The sequence below is a fragment of the Choristoneura fumiferana genome, chromosome 18 (genome assembly GCF_025370935.1).
Source record: "Choristoneura fumiferana chromosome 18, NRCan_CFum_1, whole genome shotgun sequence".
NCBI lineage: Eukaryota > Metazoa > Arthropoda > Insecta > Lepidoptera > Tortricidae > Choristoneura > Choristoneura fumiferana.
Genome location: NC_133489.1, coordinates 10,628,420 through 10,642,976, shown reverse-complemented (window position 1 = coordinate 10,642,976; position 14,557 = coordinate 10,628,420). Strand labels below are relative to the sequence as shown.

The 14,557-nt window shown below is 34.7% G+C and overlaps 1 protein-coding gene across 1 annotated transcript in view; it reads right to left on the bottom strand.

Moving 5' to 3' along the window:
* Positions 1 to 6,145: 6,145 nt before the first annotated feature.
* LOC141437920 (lachesin-like) overlaps positions 6,146 to 14,557 on the bottom strand; it is a 30,995-nt gene continuing 22,583 nt past the window's right edge. Inside the window, exons 8-9 of the mRNA XM_074101501.1 lie at positions 9,399 to 9,569; positions 6,146 to 8,437 (exon numbers count right to left, since the gene is read on the bottom strand). Of these exons, the coding sequence (XP_073957602.1) occupies positions 8,055 to 8,437; positions 9,399 to 9,569 (554 nt within the window). The 3' untranslated portion in view covers positions 6,146 to 8,054. The remainder of the gene's footprint in view (positions 8,438 to 9,398; positions 9,570 to 14,557) is intronic.

Sequence of the window (14,557 nt, the reverse complement as noted above, 5' to 3'; positions counted from 1 at the left end):
AAACTATCCTTATAGTTCCCCTTAGTAACCCTTGTTCCGTTTTTGCCATTTTAAAAGGCTAACTGTACCTACATTAAACCTTACGAAATTATGGTATTCTATAAAATGCGCCACAGTGGTGCGTATCTAAGTAAGTAGGTACTCATGATTACTTAATTTCTGTTACTAGTTTCGATCACCCTTTAACATAGGGTACTAGTCCAAAATTACCCAAAAAACTCGTTGGTCGCGCGGAGGGTTAAAATTCATTATCACTCCTTTATTTGATTTACAGATAACGTTGCCAATTAAATGATTTAATCCCACTATGCTGTTTATATTATAAATGCAAAAGATTGTGGGAATGTGCGAGCACGCGTGCATATGTGTGTGTGCGTGTGTGTGAGTTTATCACTCAATTCCAATCCATTAATACTTACCCGTCAACATTTTGTAAATCTGCTACAAAAAAAACAAACATAGTGATAACTTAAGCACAAAATCAGGTGTCGGAGGAAGGTCAAGCGCTCAATCGATTTATTTGGACATTGCACCGCTGCCGCTGACACACCCCATCTACGATAGGCTAGGCTGCACTAGCATTTTCAATTTACTGTATCTAAGAGTACATTGGCTAGTAATTGAAGCCGGACATCTTTGATGTATCGGCTCTGTTATCGGATTGGATGGACGCAATAACAGACCGTTGATTGCTTCCAAGTGGACTTGGGAGATTGATTATTTTCTCGTTACTACCCCCGTGTCGTGCTTTGTTTCCTCTCACAATGTCTACACGAATGATTAGTCAGTAACTAGCAGTGCAAAATAAGGGTCGGATTTTCCCGTCAACTAATTTATACACAAGGACACATTGATGAAAAATTATATGACCTATAAAAACAGCCCAGAGGGAATCAGACCCGTGCCTTGAAAAGTTTCACATTGTATTTAAAACCTGGAATATATTTATAAGACTGCATTTCATAGTATTTTCATGAAAAACTGTGAGACACCAAAAATTTTGTTTTTATACAGACCTATCGAGTAGGGTATCAAAATGAAGGAATTTAAAAACGTTGCAAAAGTATACACAAGTCATTTGTTTTTATTTATGGTTTTCACGGAAATATCAAAAAACAATAAATTTAAAAAATCAAAAAACCCGACTGCCTTACATATTATTAAAAAAAAGAAAACAAGTGTAGTGGGCTAGAACTCTGTTAAGTAGCTAATTTAAAGTTCAAGAGTCGGGACCCATTCAAGTCGTGACCAGCCCAAAAATTCTTATTACCTAATGGGTCCCGACTGTTGAACTTTAAGTTCTCACGAACTCAACTCAGAACTAAACGATATCAAAGCAAAGGAGGAGGGTATAATTTTGACTGTATTTTTTAGAGTTCCGTAGCCAAATGGCAAAAAAACGGAACCCTTAGGTATAGATTCGTCATGTCTGTCTGTCTGTCTGTCCGTCCGTATGTCACAGCCACTTTTTTCCGAAACTATATATAAGAACTATACTGTTGAAACTTGGTAAGTAGATGTATTCTGTGAACTACATTAAGATTTTCACACAAAAAAAGGAAAAAAAAAACAATAAATTTCGGGGGTTCCCCATACTTAGAACTGAAACTCATAATTTTTTTTTCAACCAACACATACGTGTGGGGTATCTATGGATAGGTCTTCAAAAATGATATTGAGGTTTCTAATATCATTTTTTTCTACACTGAATTGTTTGCGCGAGAGACACTTCAAAAGTAGTAAAAAATGTGTAACTTCCACAATAAGAGAACGATAAAACTAAAAATATATAGATATGATGTACATTACCATGCAAACTTCTACCGAAAATTGGTTTGAACGAGATCTAGTAAGTAGTTTATTTTTAATACGTCAAAAATCGTAAACCGCAATTTACCTTTCATTCAATCAACTCAAATAAAAAAAAATGTTTACGGAACCCTCGGTGCGCGAGTCCGACTCGCACTTGCCCGGTTTTGTTTGTTATTTTAATATCTCCACGCCATGACAAAGAAGGTTTCAACTGACAGACGCATTTCCTTTGGTGGTACGAAACTTTTGCTTAGACCGTAAACCGTATGTAAACCGTAATGAATGCAAATAAGGGTTCTGATTAAAATTATTTTAAGTAGGTGTAAAATAAATGCAATTGAGCTAAAAGGTCATACCTGACTTAATAAGCTTAACCGCAAGCAAATCTCAGTTAGGAGTGTGTTAACATTAAAATAATAGGGGGTTGTTAAATAAACATTCTTTCGAAGACCCTCCTAAAACAATGGCTATTCGGGGCCAGCGTATATTTATTTACGCATCTAAAATGGTATTGCAAAAAACAGCAAACATTAATGTGAAAATATTGTTGGTCAAGCCGGCCGTCCGTCCGGTGCTAGCCAAAGCTCATAAATAAACAGAATACTGGATGCTTCGTCGAAAAGTTCGTAAAAAAACCGAAAACGGGAAAATTTACAACCGGGAATTCAAACGCGTTTTAATTAACCTTCCAACCGTCGCGAGCCGCATCATTGTTATTTATATTCTACATTGTAGTAATGAAATATTTCTATAACAGTTACCATTCCAGAGTACAGTCATCATCCCAGCCTATATACGTCCCACTGCTGGGCACAGGCCTCCTCTCAGAACAAGAGGGCTTGGGCCATAGTTCCCACGCGGGCCCAGTGCGGATTGGGAATTTCACACGCACCATTGAATTGCTTCGCAAGTTTGTGCAGGTTTCCTCACGATGTTTTCCTTCACCGCAGAGTACAGTCACGATCGTTAATTTGGGACCCACTTAAGATCGAACATCTGTCATTTTGTAGGTATGACAATGCAAAGAACTTTTTGACGAAATGGGTCCCAATAAACGATCGTGACCGTACGTGGAGCTTAGACACTGACATTGGTTCTGGCATGAATGCAAATTCAAGAGTTGCGAATAATTAATACAATTGCTAAGTAATTTATGCTCGTCACAATGCAGATGGTTATGAAGCCCCAAGATAACTCTTTAACGATTAACAACTCTACGACGATCAAAACATAGGTAGTTCTTATCTCAGGCCGAGTCAGCAGGAGTCAGGAGTGGATCTAGTCACCTACATTATAAGCGATTGTGGTACCGAGTTTAAAAAGATCAGGTAGGTAGAGGTAGCGCACACGGAAACACACACAATATTAATTTGATTTGTTTCTGTGGTAGCGCATGAAATACACTTTTAAAAAGTCTACAGATTTAAGTTATTTTTCGGTTTCCAATGACTGTTTATTGAAGCTGGTTTAAAATTTCTATGACCTTATAATATTACCTTCGTTCACGTGATTCTCAAGAATTCCCGAAACTTATGTCTCGGTCATTTACGTATAGGTCGAAGATCATCCATGCAAAGTTTCATATTTTCATAATTAACATGTCTACCAGACTCAAATACATTTTTCAACTTATAATTTTGAACTGGCTGATAAAATTTTGTTCTTATGAAGACATACGATGCTGGTTACAAAGCCCACACAGCTCATGGTACCCTTGAAAACAACCGTGTTGTCTGGAATATTGCATGAAATGTAAGAATCTCGTTTCAGCGTAAAGACGCAGACTATCGGGCGCTTAAACATTAAATCTGACACCAAGTGCCTCGAAATATACAAAATTGTGAGCACATGACGACCATTGCGGCGCAGATAGCAGCGTAAAGTACGTATACTTGGTTCGTACATTGTACATCATGCGGCAGCGGCAGAGTATGTTATTTTGGTGCTGCTTCATGTTCACACGTTGAAGCTAAAGCAACATTACGTACATGAAGCAGTGAAGCTACGCAAAACGCACTTTCTGTTTAAATTGTATTTATACCTAATGAAGGCAAATTCTCAATTACTTCACCAGTTAGTGGTAGCTGGCAAATAATAGTGATGATGACGAGGCCAATAAAGCGATCTTAATCATATATTTTTACGAATTACTTGACAAGTATTTTTTTAATTTAAGAGCCTAGAAAGAACATTAGGTACGATAGCTTTTATCCCGGGAAATTGGATAGTTCCCGCGAGATAGCGATAGACGAATGCTTTGCAAATAGTCACGGGTAATATTATAGTATTCTATACTGTCATTTTTTTATTTTATTTGTTTTATTCTATTTTGAATTTAGTACTTCATCAAAATCTGACATACAAAAATATTCGGCGGCAAGAATTCAACACTGTTGTTTTTTGTTCATATGCTGTTTTCACATTAGCGGAAAAACACTCCTCCTACGTTAGTGTGTAGCAATACGTGGCAGTAAATGTATGCTACTTTGAATGAAATTTCAGGTGTTCGTACCTATAGATAAATATATTGATAAAACTTACCTTAAGGGCCAGTAAAGTAACTGTCCATTTAATAAGATAACTTACTTCAAAAATTCACGAAGCTTTTGTTGCAACATTAACTTTTAATCACAGCACCATATCTAACCAAAAAGTTCATTTATTTGTCAACTCGACTGGTTCATTTGCATACAGTTAAACACGCCGTTGTGGGTAGGCGTGTGAAAATACCAAAGTTCCTCTCGCATAATGAAGATGAGTATAGATGTTGCGAATAATCCCGGGAACTTGGAACAAACCGCAAGCCTGGCTGGCTTCCGAACTTCACTTGTTACCTAGTTGACTTATTCCTCGCGTCACACTTCACACCAATTTTCCTTTGACTTGAAGACGGGGCGAAGTTACAGGCGTGGTGTAGTAAAGTTAATAGTGGGTTTGTCGGTTTTAAACCGCGTTTACTATGATTTTATTTGCGATTTTCGTTAATTTTGTTATGAGGTATGTTTTTACTTCTATTCTAGCTTTATGCAAAGTGGGGTAGTTCTGATGGAAATGTCATGCTTGTAAATGCGTTCCAATTTACGCTATTTTAGACGAAATAAATAATAAACACTTAATCCGTCATAGTCATAAAACAATATTGATACAGCCATCGCGTCAAACACACGTATGTACATGTCCACCTTTTTTAGTAGACAAAATTTGTATATAAATATTTTTGATGTCTTAGTCACGTACATAATTTATGACGATGAACAAAAACTAAAATGCTTCATATTTTTATTATATTTATTAATTTACAATGGTGTTGTTGTATGGGAGAAAATTACAATAGTGGCTATGAAAATATAAATTAGATATGAACGCACAAATATTAGACATTTATTATATCAAATAATATAAAATACTTTAATCAAAATTGTCTAAGACAAAATACAATATACATTTCACAGGAACAAAGGGGATAGTACATTAAAAAAAAGCATAAGTGACCTACAGATATATAGGTACGCGTACTTACATAGTGCATAATGATTTTTCATTTTATTGCAAAAAATAAGTCCGTGTTCAAAGATATTTTTTGGTATTTCTGGTATTTGGTGGTGATATTTTTGGTTTTTCAAAGATATCTGAAAAACTCAATGTGGATTTGTATAATTTTGATTTAATACACCTGGATTCTGGATTCTAGATTTGAAAAAAAAGGAAAAAAAAACAAATTTCTTACGCTGATTGACTTGGATGGACTTATCTTCATTTGAAAAAAAAACTGTCATATGGATTTATCTCATTTTGATAAAATATTATGATTTTTACTGTATTTTTCTGAAAAGCCACACGGAATCATACTTAACCGATAAAATTGGAACAAAACTAGTTTTTTACCCTTTTATTTAATAGAAAAATCTTAAAAATATCAGAATTGGATTTACCCGAGTTTGAAGTTAAGCGACTCAATTAGCGTTAAACCATCGTACAACCGTTTTGACATTTGCAAAAATAATAAAGTTCCATATAATGGATATGTAATGTCATATCACTCCGATTGAGATCCAACATTTTCGGATATAAAACTATTAACAAACATAAACACTTCATAAATAAAATTGTAACCCTGATTTATATAAGCAGAAAAGTTTGTACTGACAGCCCCGTTACCTCATAAAAACCTTTTCTCAAAAATGTCCGTAAAAGTTGACATTATTCTTTACATATCAGAAGGTGAAGTGCATAGTTTATGGTCAGCGAAAAATTAAAAAGTTAAAAAGATTGCTGGCGCGCTAGCTCGACAATAATGAATTAGCGCACCTGCAATCAGTCACTTCTTTTTAAAAAGTTAAAAAGGCCATGGAAATGTTGGCACAAGTCGTATACAGCCAAGTCTAATGGCCGGTATCGGATATTTTGTTGGAACTCCGGACTTTTTCTATTGGGTCTGAAATAGCTTGTGGTGTTTTCGGTGGAAAAATACTCCTGCAGTTTATTTTTAATGAAAAAAGGCGGGAAAGCATAAGAAAAATATTGGAATAAAATTAAATTTTACAATATATTTTGAGAAAAAGTTCATTCTATTTCAGAATTATTCACCATTTTTGAGAAAAGCTTTATATTAGTCTCGGCTGGAATAGCAATTGCTGGCTTCGTATTAGTTAAACGGACTCGCAAGCTCGTCCGTTTAATACTCATACTCAGCCAGCAATTGCCTACTTCCAGGCCACGACAATAATCTACTATTATGGTTTCGAACAATAAAAAAAAATATTATTATCATTCTATCGCGTACGTCATAAGCGCGATAGAGTCAGGCCATTTCTAAAGGCCGGAGCTTTTGCCGGAGCTTTCACATCAGTATCAATTTATTGTCCACTTCAAAATGTTCAATTAATTAGCTTTAAGAGCTGACGGAATGCATTAAAGTAATAAAACTGTTAGTATTATGATTTGTTATTGAAACCGGAAAAATATCAAGCGATCTATTCATTATTTAAAAGCCATGCAATTTGTTGCCATTAACTGTTTATATTATATACAAGTAGTTGTTACTTTAAATGCCAAATAAATAAGCTAAACAATTTAGAAAAGTTGGAAAATCCCCGACGATTTGTTTTAAAATAACGTTTTAAACTTAGTGATTTTCACTCATAGTCAAAATACCATAAACAGGACCTATCACGCTAAAACACACGAGCAATATTTACCTCGACATTTCGACCACATTTATAAAAAAAAAAACATTTATTTCAGACAATTAAATCCATAATTTGTTATAATGTGACCACGGCCACGGTAATGTGGTCGAAACGTCGAGGTAAATATTACTCGTGTGTTTTAGCGTGATAAGTCTGGTTTGTGGTATTTTCACAGTTTTTTTTAAAGTTAAATATTTCAAAAGCTACAGGATCGATTTTTATCAAACCTTGCTAAGCACCACCTCAAAGATACTCAAATTTACGTAAACCCAACCGCATCGAAATCAGTCCATCCGTTTGAGAGGTACGATGTCACAGAAAGATAGACAGACATTGTCGTCAAACTTATTTATAACATCCCTTTTCTTGCGTGGGGGGGTTGAAAAAGGTATTTATAAATTTCAATATAAGATATTTTAATAATACCTAAAGGAAGAAACCGAGACCGAGAGTTGTTCACCAAGTGTAAAGAAAATACTGCCATCCATATGGAAAACCACAATTCAATACGTGAGTTGTTGTAGATGTGTGTACCTTTAAACAATAGCTAAGGCCATATTTTCCTGGGCTGTTTTACACCGACATTTGTGATTTCTCTTGCAATTAGTTAAACATATCAATTCCAATACAATAACTATGTTATAGTTAATACAACAATAGTGAATATTTTTATAAGGATACATTAATACCTATTTAACTTTCAATGAATTACAGAAGTACCAGGAAATTATGTTTTTGTTAGAGTAAGATTTTTATTTAAACCAAATGTTACGTTTAAATATTAGGTGTATAAGTAGATACTTTTATCATATAATTTTCATTCATTTAAATGTTTGTGAACATAACTTAGTCCTAGATATAATTTGATGTGTAAGTATTAGGTATATAAAACATTGTGTATTTTTGTTTCCTATCTACGATATAATTATCATACTTTAAGGCAAAAAATACACTTCATATTTTCTGCCTCTAAGTGTACATATCTTTGACCTTATTTTATTTAACAAAGTTTTATAGACTCGTTTTTTACAATAAACTTACAATGATTGAACCTTAAGGATTCAAGGAAAGCCTGAAAACTATACTTATTAAAGTAAGTACTAGCACAAACATTGGTCCTAAGCTATTACTGTAATTAATTTCAAAATCTGAATCTTCTATTTCTAACTGATTTAAAATTTTGCTAACTTTGTTGCTAAGTTTTTGTTTGATTGTATTGGAAGAGGTTAAATAGACAAATGAACGATTTCTTGTATTGTTTTCTAACACGTGACGGATTTGTGTTTTGTCAGTGACAAAGAACGTGGACTCCCTGTCTTCTTCATCATCAGATCTATCTGCTGATCCGAATTGATTGTCAGGCCCTTCAATAGGCGTTGAATACTTGTATTCTTCATTTCTTGGGCTAGTGTTGTAGGCTGTGGGACCTGGGATTTCTGAGAACAAATGAAACATACTTTAATACACATTATTAAATAAAATTAGTTACGAACCGGGCTACTTCAATTTGTGGAGAACGTTACACAAAAATATCTAGATGAACTGATACAGGCATGTATATGTATGTATAAGCGGCCAATTTTACCAGATGGAGAGAAATAATGTAAACCTCAATGTTCCGCGATTACAAAAAGGAACATTTTCCAATAGCGTCAAACTTTAAATGACTATTATTATATTAATTTGACAGCATTAAGAAAATAATACTTTTTGTTTAGAGAAAACTACAACTATTGTTATGTGTTAAACCTGTTAAAATATATTAGACAGAACACAGTTGCAGGTTTACAAGCAGGTGTTGTGGCCCTTGTATTAATGACAGTTCCGCTATTATGCTAAGCCAAATAGCTAGCTTTAGATCATGACTAAGCCGTTAAGACAACGCGTTTGCTATTAACATAAATGCGACGCTTACTGCGCGTGACCAATTAGCCTCAATTAGGTGATATTATGGCTCAAATAAATTAATAAGTATAGTTGTTATAGTTTACTGATATTATAAGTGATGACGAATTTATAAAATTGTGTTTTGTTTGCGTTGAGTGCGATAGTTGAGTAACTAACTGCAATGTAGTAAAATAAGGCTGTACTTTTACTTTGTGTATCGGTAGTTTATATTTTTACCAAGCATATGTTTACCGTCTGTAATAGATTAATATGGTGTAGGTTCTTCTAAAGATAAATTGAATATCCTCCTGAGCTATAGGGCCTATGTAACTATTAACTGCGACTTCAACAAGATCACTATCAAATTACTAAATTAGAAAATAATAATATGGTATCTGTGGTAGATTTTCATTAAAGCATTAAAGTCGAGTCTAAAATCTAAACTGTTAGGTGGAAAATTTCATCACCATCACATCTGTTTAAAAAAACTTGAAATTTCTAGATCCTCACCATATAGCCGGATGACACTATCGACTTCCCCAAGCGAGTTCTTGGCCACGCAGCGGTAGCCGCCGACGTCGGCCGCGGTGAGCCGACGCACCGTCAACGTCATTCGGCTCTCGAACGAGCTCAGCGCCACGTTCATCACTTCGTACTTGTTCGACGATATCACCATCTCATCTGTTTGAAAAACGCTTTAAATTAGCTTTTGTGAAGATTTTTTTTAATTACTTTTGCTGATTTTGCTTTCGTTATCATTCAACCTGATACCTGAAACAAAATTACAAATACAAAACTGTCAAATTGATACAAAACTTCAGTTTGTCACAATTAATTAGAGGTTAATTCCCAGGCAGAATAGTGGAAATTAAACTCGAATTTATAAACTAGCAGTTTTTCTTAACTTTTTAAATGACATTTTTATAGATGCGAATCCAAATATCGGCCTCTAGGCTTTAAGGCGTGTCTTAGATAAAAAGTAGCGACGATACAGATGCTTTTCCACGGTAATTGATAATAAGGAGTATCAATTTGGCATTTGTAACAACCACCGGTACTTAAATAATTAAAGATTATTAACTAAGTAATAAAGAAACTCTGTAATGCTATTCTGGTTAATGATAAACAGTACATTTTTTTTACACGTATTTTAGGAAATAATGTTATTTGCAGTCCCGCACGGAATTGGCCAAGTGGATACTGTTGAGTTCAGAGGTTTAACACGCTCGGAATATGGAATAAGCTCTTAAGTTTTTTGGTAACATTGTAACTACAAGAAAATAAATCTTACAAAACCGTGTCCATGGTTTTAATTCTGAATCAAAACTTGCCTATTTATATACAGGGTGTAACATTTAGATCGGTCAGTATGAGAAAGTCTGAAACTATAAGACATACGAACATCTGTTCTTAGGAACCATCTCATCAATTTTAGTAATAAGAAAAACTGCTTTCATAGATTAAAAAAAAACTTGTATTCAGAACGGGAATCGCACCCGTTTGTTTGTTTGTTTATACTCTTTATTGTACAAAAAGGAAAAACAAAAAGGTTACATAAATAAAGTAGTGTTAAGTACAAAGGCGGACTTATCCCTGCAGGGATCTCTGCCAGTCAACCTTTGAGTGGTAGAGAAGCAATCAAAAAAACAAGGATCGGAAAGGAAGGAGGTTTGTTTTGAAAAATAAAACTTACATTATTTCTATTTGGATATCGATAGTGTAGATCATAAGCAATAAATGTTACTATGAAACACGATATCTAGATTGAATAAAATCCATTTTATTTCATATTCTTTGAAAACATAAGTTTTATTTTTCAAATCGCCCGGTCGATTCCCGAGCCGAGTAGGTACAAGTTTTTTAAAATATTTGAATGGAGTTTTTCTTGTTACTTACTAAAATCGATGACATAAATAAACAAATAAATATCACGGGACAATTCACATGGTTCCTAAGAACAGATCTTAGTATATCTTATAGTTTCAGACTTCCCCATACTGACAGGTCTGAATGTTACACCCTGTATTATGTATATGGAATTATCAAAATGAAAATTGTTCACTATAACACCAGGATAATTACAATCAATTAATTAATACAGTGGATCCCAAACTGGCATATTAACAATAAAGATAGCTACCGTTGTAATGCACAATAAACAAAACCTACATAATACAAAACCAGAATGAAAAGTTCGAATATTGCTAAAAATTTATAATACGAGTAAATATTAAAATTAAAATTGAATGAAACGAAATAACCATGCTTCGGCATTTCAACCCCTACTCTGCATTGTGTTCGTGTATACTGTGTGTGTGTATGAGTGTGTCAGTGAAAGTGTATGTGTGTGTGTTACATTAGAGGAGGAATCCTATGAACAAATCTCAAGCAATTCTTCCGTTTGAAAGTAGGACAGTGTCACTAACCACTTCTTAGTAGCCATCTTCACAGCGGATATACTACGGTTATTTAAGTCCACCCTTCTGCACACTGCATTATATGCAAAAGGGTGAACGAAATACGGTGATCGTCTAGCGAGAGCAGACCTGACTCGTGGGACGGGAGACTTATACAATAGTCTTGTCAAAATCTTTCCGTGAGATACGGATTTAGTAAAGGAGCTATGGGTACGGACGACTGCCCTAAGAATGAATAGCTGTCAAACTCTAACAGCCTTATTCATAAAAAGTTAGAGCCTACTTGAAGGCTCCTTGAAGGCCCGATGCTAAAAAACGTGATTCATAAACGTCTGTTAGCGCTAATCAGTCGATCAAGGCTCTGCTAAAGTTAGAGGACCGTAGACCCTCCTTTATCTCCCTGCTAAGTCACAAAATGGCCGCCACAAGTCTGAACAGCTGACTTTGACAAGAGCAAAAAACCATACCGAAGATATTTTTAGTGAAGGGTGAAGTTACGCAAAGATTAAAAAAAAAAAGGAAAAATTATTTTCAGGAATTTGTATTTAAAAATCCTCTAAAATTACTGCTACTTTACTAACAATAAATATGAGAAAAATAAAATTAGGATGATAAACATAATTACGGCTTTTTGCACTTAAACATAAACATGCGGATCGGAAATGGCGGGAAAACAAACATCTTGCTTTTTTTTCCTGCTAATTTGCTGTCAGTGCTGTCAATTTTTTTTTTAATTATCGATGAGGCCATTTTTTGTCTTTGATTTGTCAAGATTGCCAACATAACGCGTCTAATCCGTCTATCAGCAGCTCAACAACTAGCAGACTGCTAGCAAGCGTTTATGAATCATACTTCTTGACAACCGTCTAACAAGCTTAATCAGTCTGCTAAGTAACAGACCGATCAAACCTCAATTAAGGATTTTTTATGAATAAGGCTGTAAGTAACCCAGTTTCTCTATACAAAACGTCCGTTGGGAAACGATATGGTTTTCTGAGCATAAACTAGAGAACAGCACGCTGCGCCCTTTCGACTTCAACCAGATAGGTCTTACTCATCCCATTTAATGGTTTATTAAATGAGGTTAAGATTGGTTTTTGGAATCTTTTTGTATTTTTTATTTCAATTCCAAGTTTTTGTTACTTTTACGGTCATCCCGTAAAACCCATATCGAAAATACAAACTGAAATATAGATGTACAGAAAAACCAGAAAAAAAACCAGGAGTGTTAGGAGGTCCATCAATGTAAATAAGGACGTAAGTAAATCTGTATTTGCTAGAATACGTTTACAAGACCTAAGTAATTAAATTATAGTCACAGTATTCAGCCGACAGCTCGACATGCAATTTTTTAAAAATAATGGCACCTACTTCAATAAATTATACAAATGAGTATAAATATAAAATATCCCTGTCATCGTTGAATTAAAACAATAAAAATAAAAAAAAGCTTTTGAATTTAAAAATGTCCATTTAAAATTAAAGAAATGGCAATAAATTCGATCTGAAACAATTACTTTGCTCACTCGCGACCAAAGTGCGGATGAGCAAAGTAATTGTTTTAGCTCTATTTAACAGTACTTATCGAAAATACAAACTGAAACATAGGTGCACAGAAAAACCAGAAAAAGAGACTAGCACTGGGAATCGAACCCAGGTCCTCAGCATTCCGTGCTGCGTGCTATACCGCTACACCACCACTGGACAGGAGTACAGACAAAACATTCTTCTATGCACCGCATATCTCAGCTTGTTTGTTTCTGATTTAGTCACTCAAGCAGCGACTCTAGCGACATCTATGCTTTAGCCCTCATCGAGAAACTTTCAGCACTCCATTGGAACTAACCGCTCATCGGTGCATAGGAGAAATTTGTGACTGTATATTTGTACTCCTGTCCAGTGTGGTGTAGCGGCCAGTCAGGTGTAGCGTTATGAGGACCTGGGTTCGATTCCCAGCGCTGGTCTCTTGTTCTGTTTTTTCTGTGCATCTATGTTTCAGTTTATTTTCGATATGGATTTTACGGGATGACCGTAGAAGTAACAAAATTTGGAGTTGAAATAAAAAATACAAAAAGACTCCAAAAACCAATCTTAATTTTATTTAATAATCTCAAACCTAATTAGAGCGTTTTCAGATTATCCGATCCGATATCGGGGTAAATAAAATGTATGAAATATGTACCTATCTTTCAGATTATCCGATTCGATATCGGATCATATTTCATACATTTTACTTGCCTCGATATCGTATCGGCATCCGATATCGATATCGGATCGGACAATGTCAAAACGCTCTTAGGCTCTTGAACAATTTTATAGACTAAAAAAACCGGATGGCCAAGTGGTTAGAGAACCTGACTACGAAGCTATTTGTATGAATAATACGAATGTTTATTCTCGGATCTTGGATGTTTAATATGTATTTATCTATGAAAGTATGTTTATCCGTTGCCTAGTATCCATAGTATAAGCTTTGCTTAGTTTGGGACTAGGTCAATTGGTGTCAGGTGTCCCGTGTTATTTATTAAAAATGTTTTAACAGACTAAGTCATACACATTCCTAGTAGAGAAAACGGAATTACCAATTGGTTTTCTCGGATGTTTGAAATTGCCTTTGTTAGACTGAGAAAAAGAATAATACTTTTCTCTTATTGCCGTATGAATCTAGCTTGCACGTGCTTGGGTTGTAGCGCTTGCTACGTATTTACCGTCTGATGTAGACCGCTACGCCGCGTCGTAGCAGCATTTATGTAACCATAGGATAATAATAATGGATAGAACCATTTCATTCATAAAAATATTTTTTTAGCTGATGTTGTCAATTTAAAACTTGTTTGACTTTTGTAATCACATTGCTCGAAAATATCATTAGACAGTAAACATTTGTAAAAACTTAGGTACATTTAGGGGCTGTTTCACCATCCATTGATTAGCGTTAACCGACGGTTAAATGTGATGCCGTCTCCGTCTATCCGAACAAAACAAATAGAGACGGCAACACACCTAGCCGCCAGTTAACACTGATCAATGGATGGTGAAACAGGCCCTTAATATAATTAAAAAGGGAAACGCTACAGCTTTCATTAATTTGAATATTAATTTTGTGGCACTATTTTTGAGTGATGTGGTTTTAATAATCGGTAATAAGGAAGAAAAAAGGAACCTAATAACTGAAATAAAAAGCTTATATAAATAATTTTACACAATCCGTCTTGGGTAGTAAATAATTTGCAAATGTCATCATTTTACTTA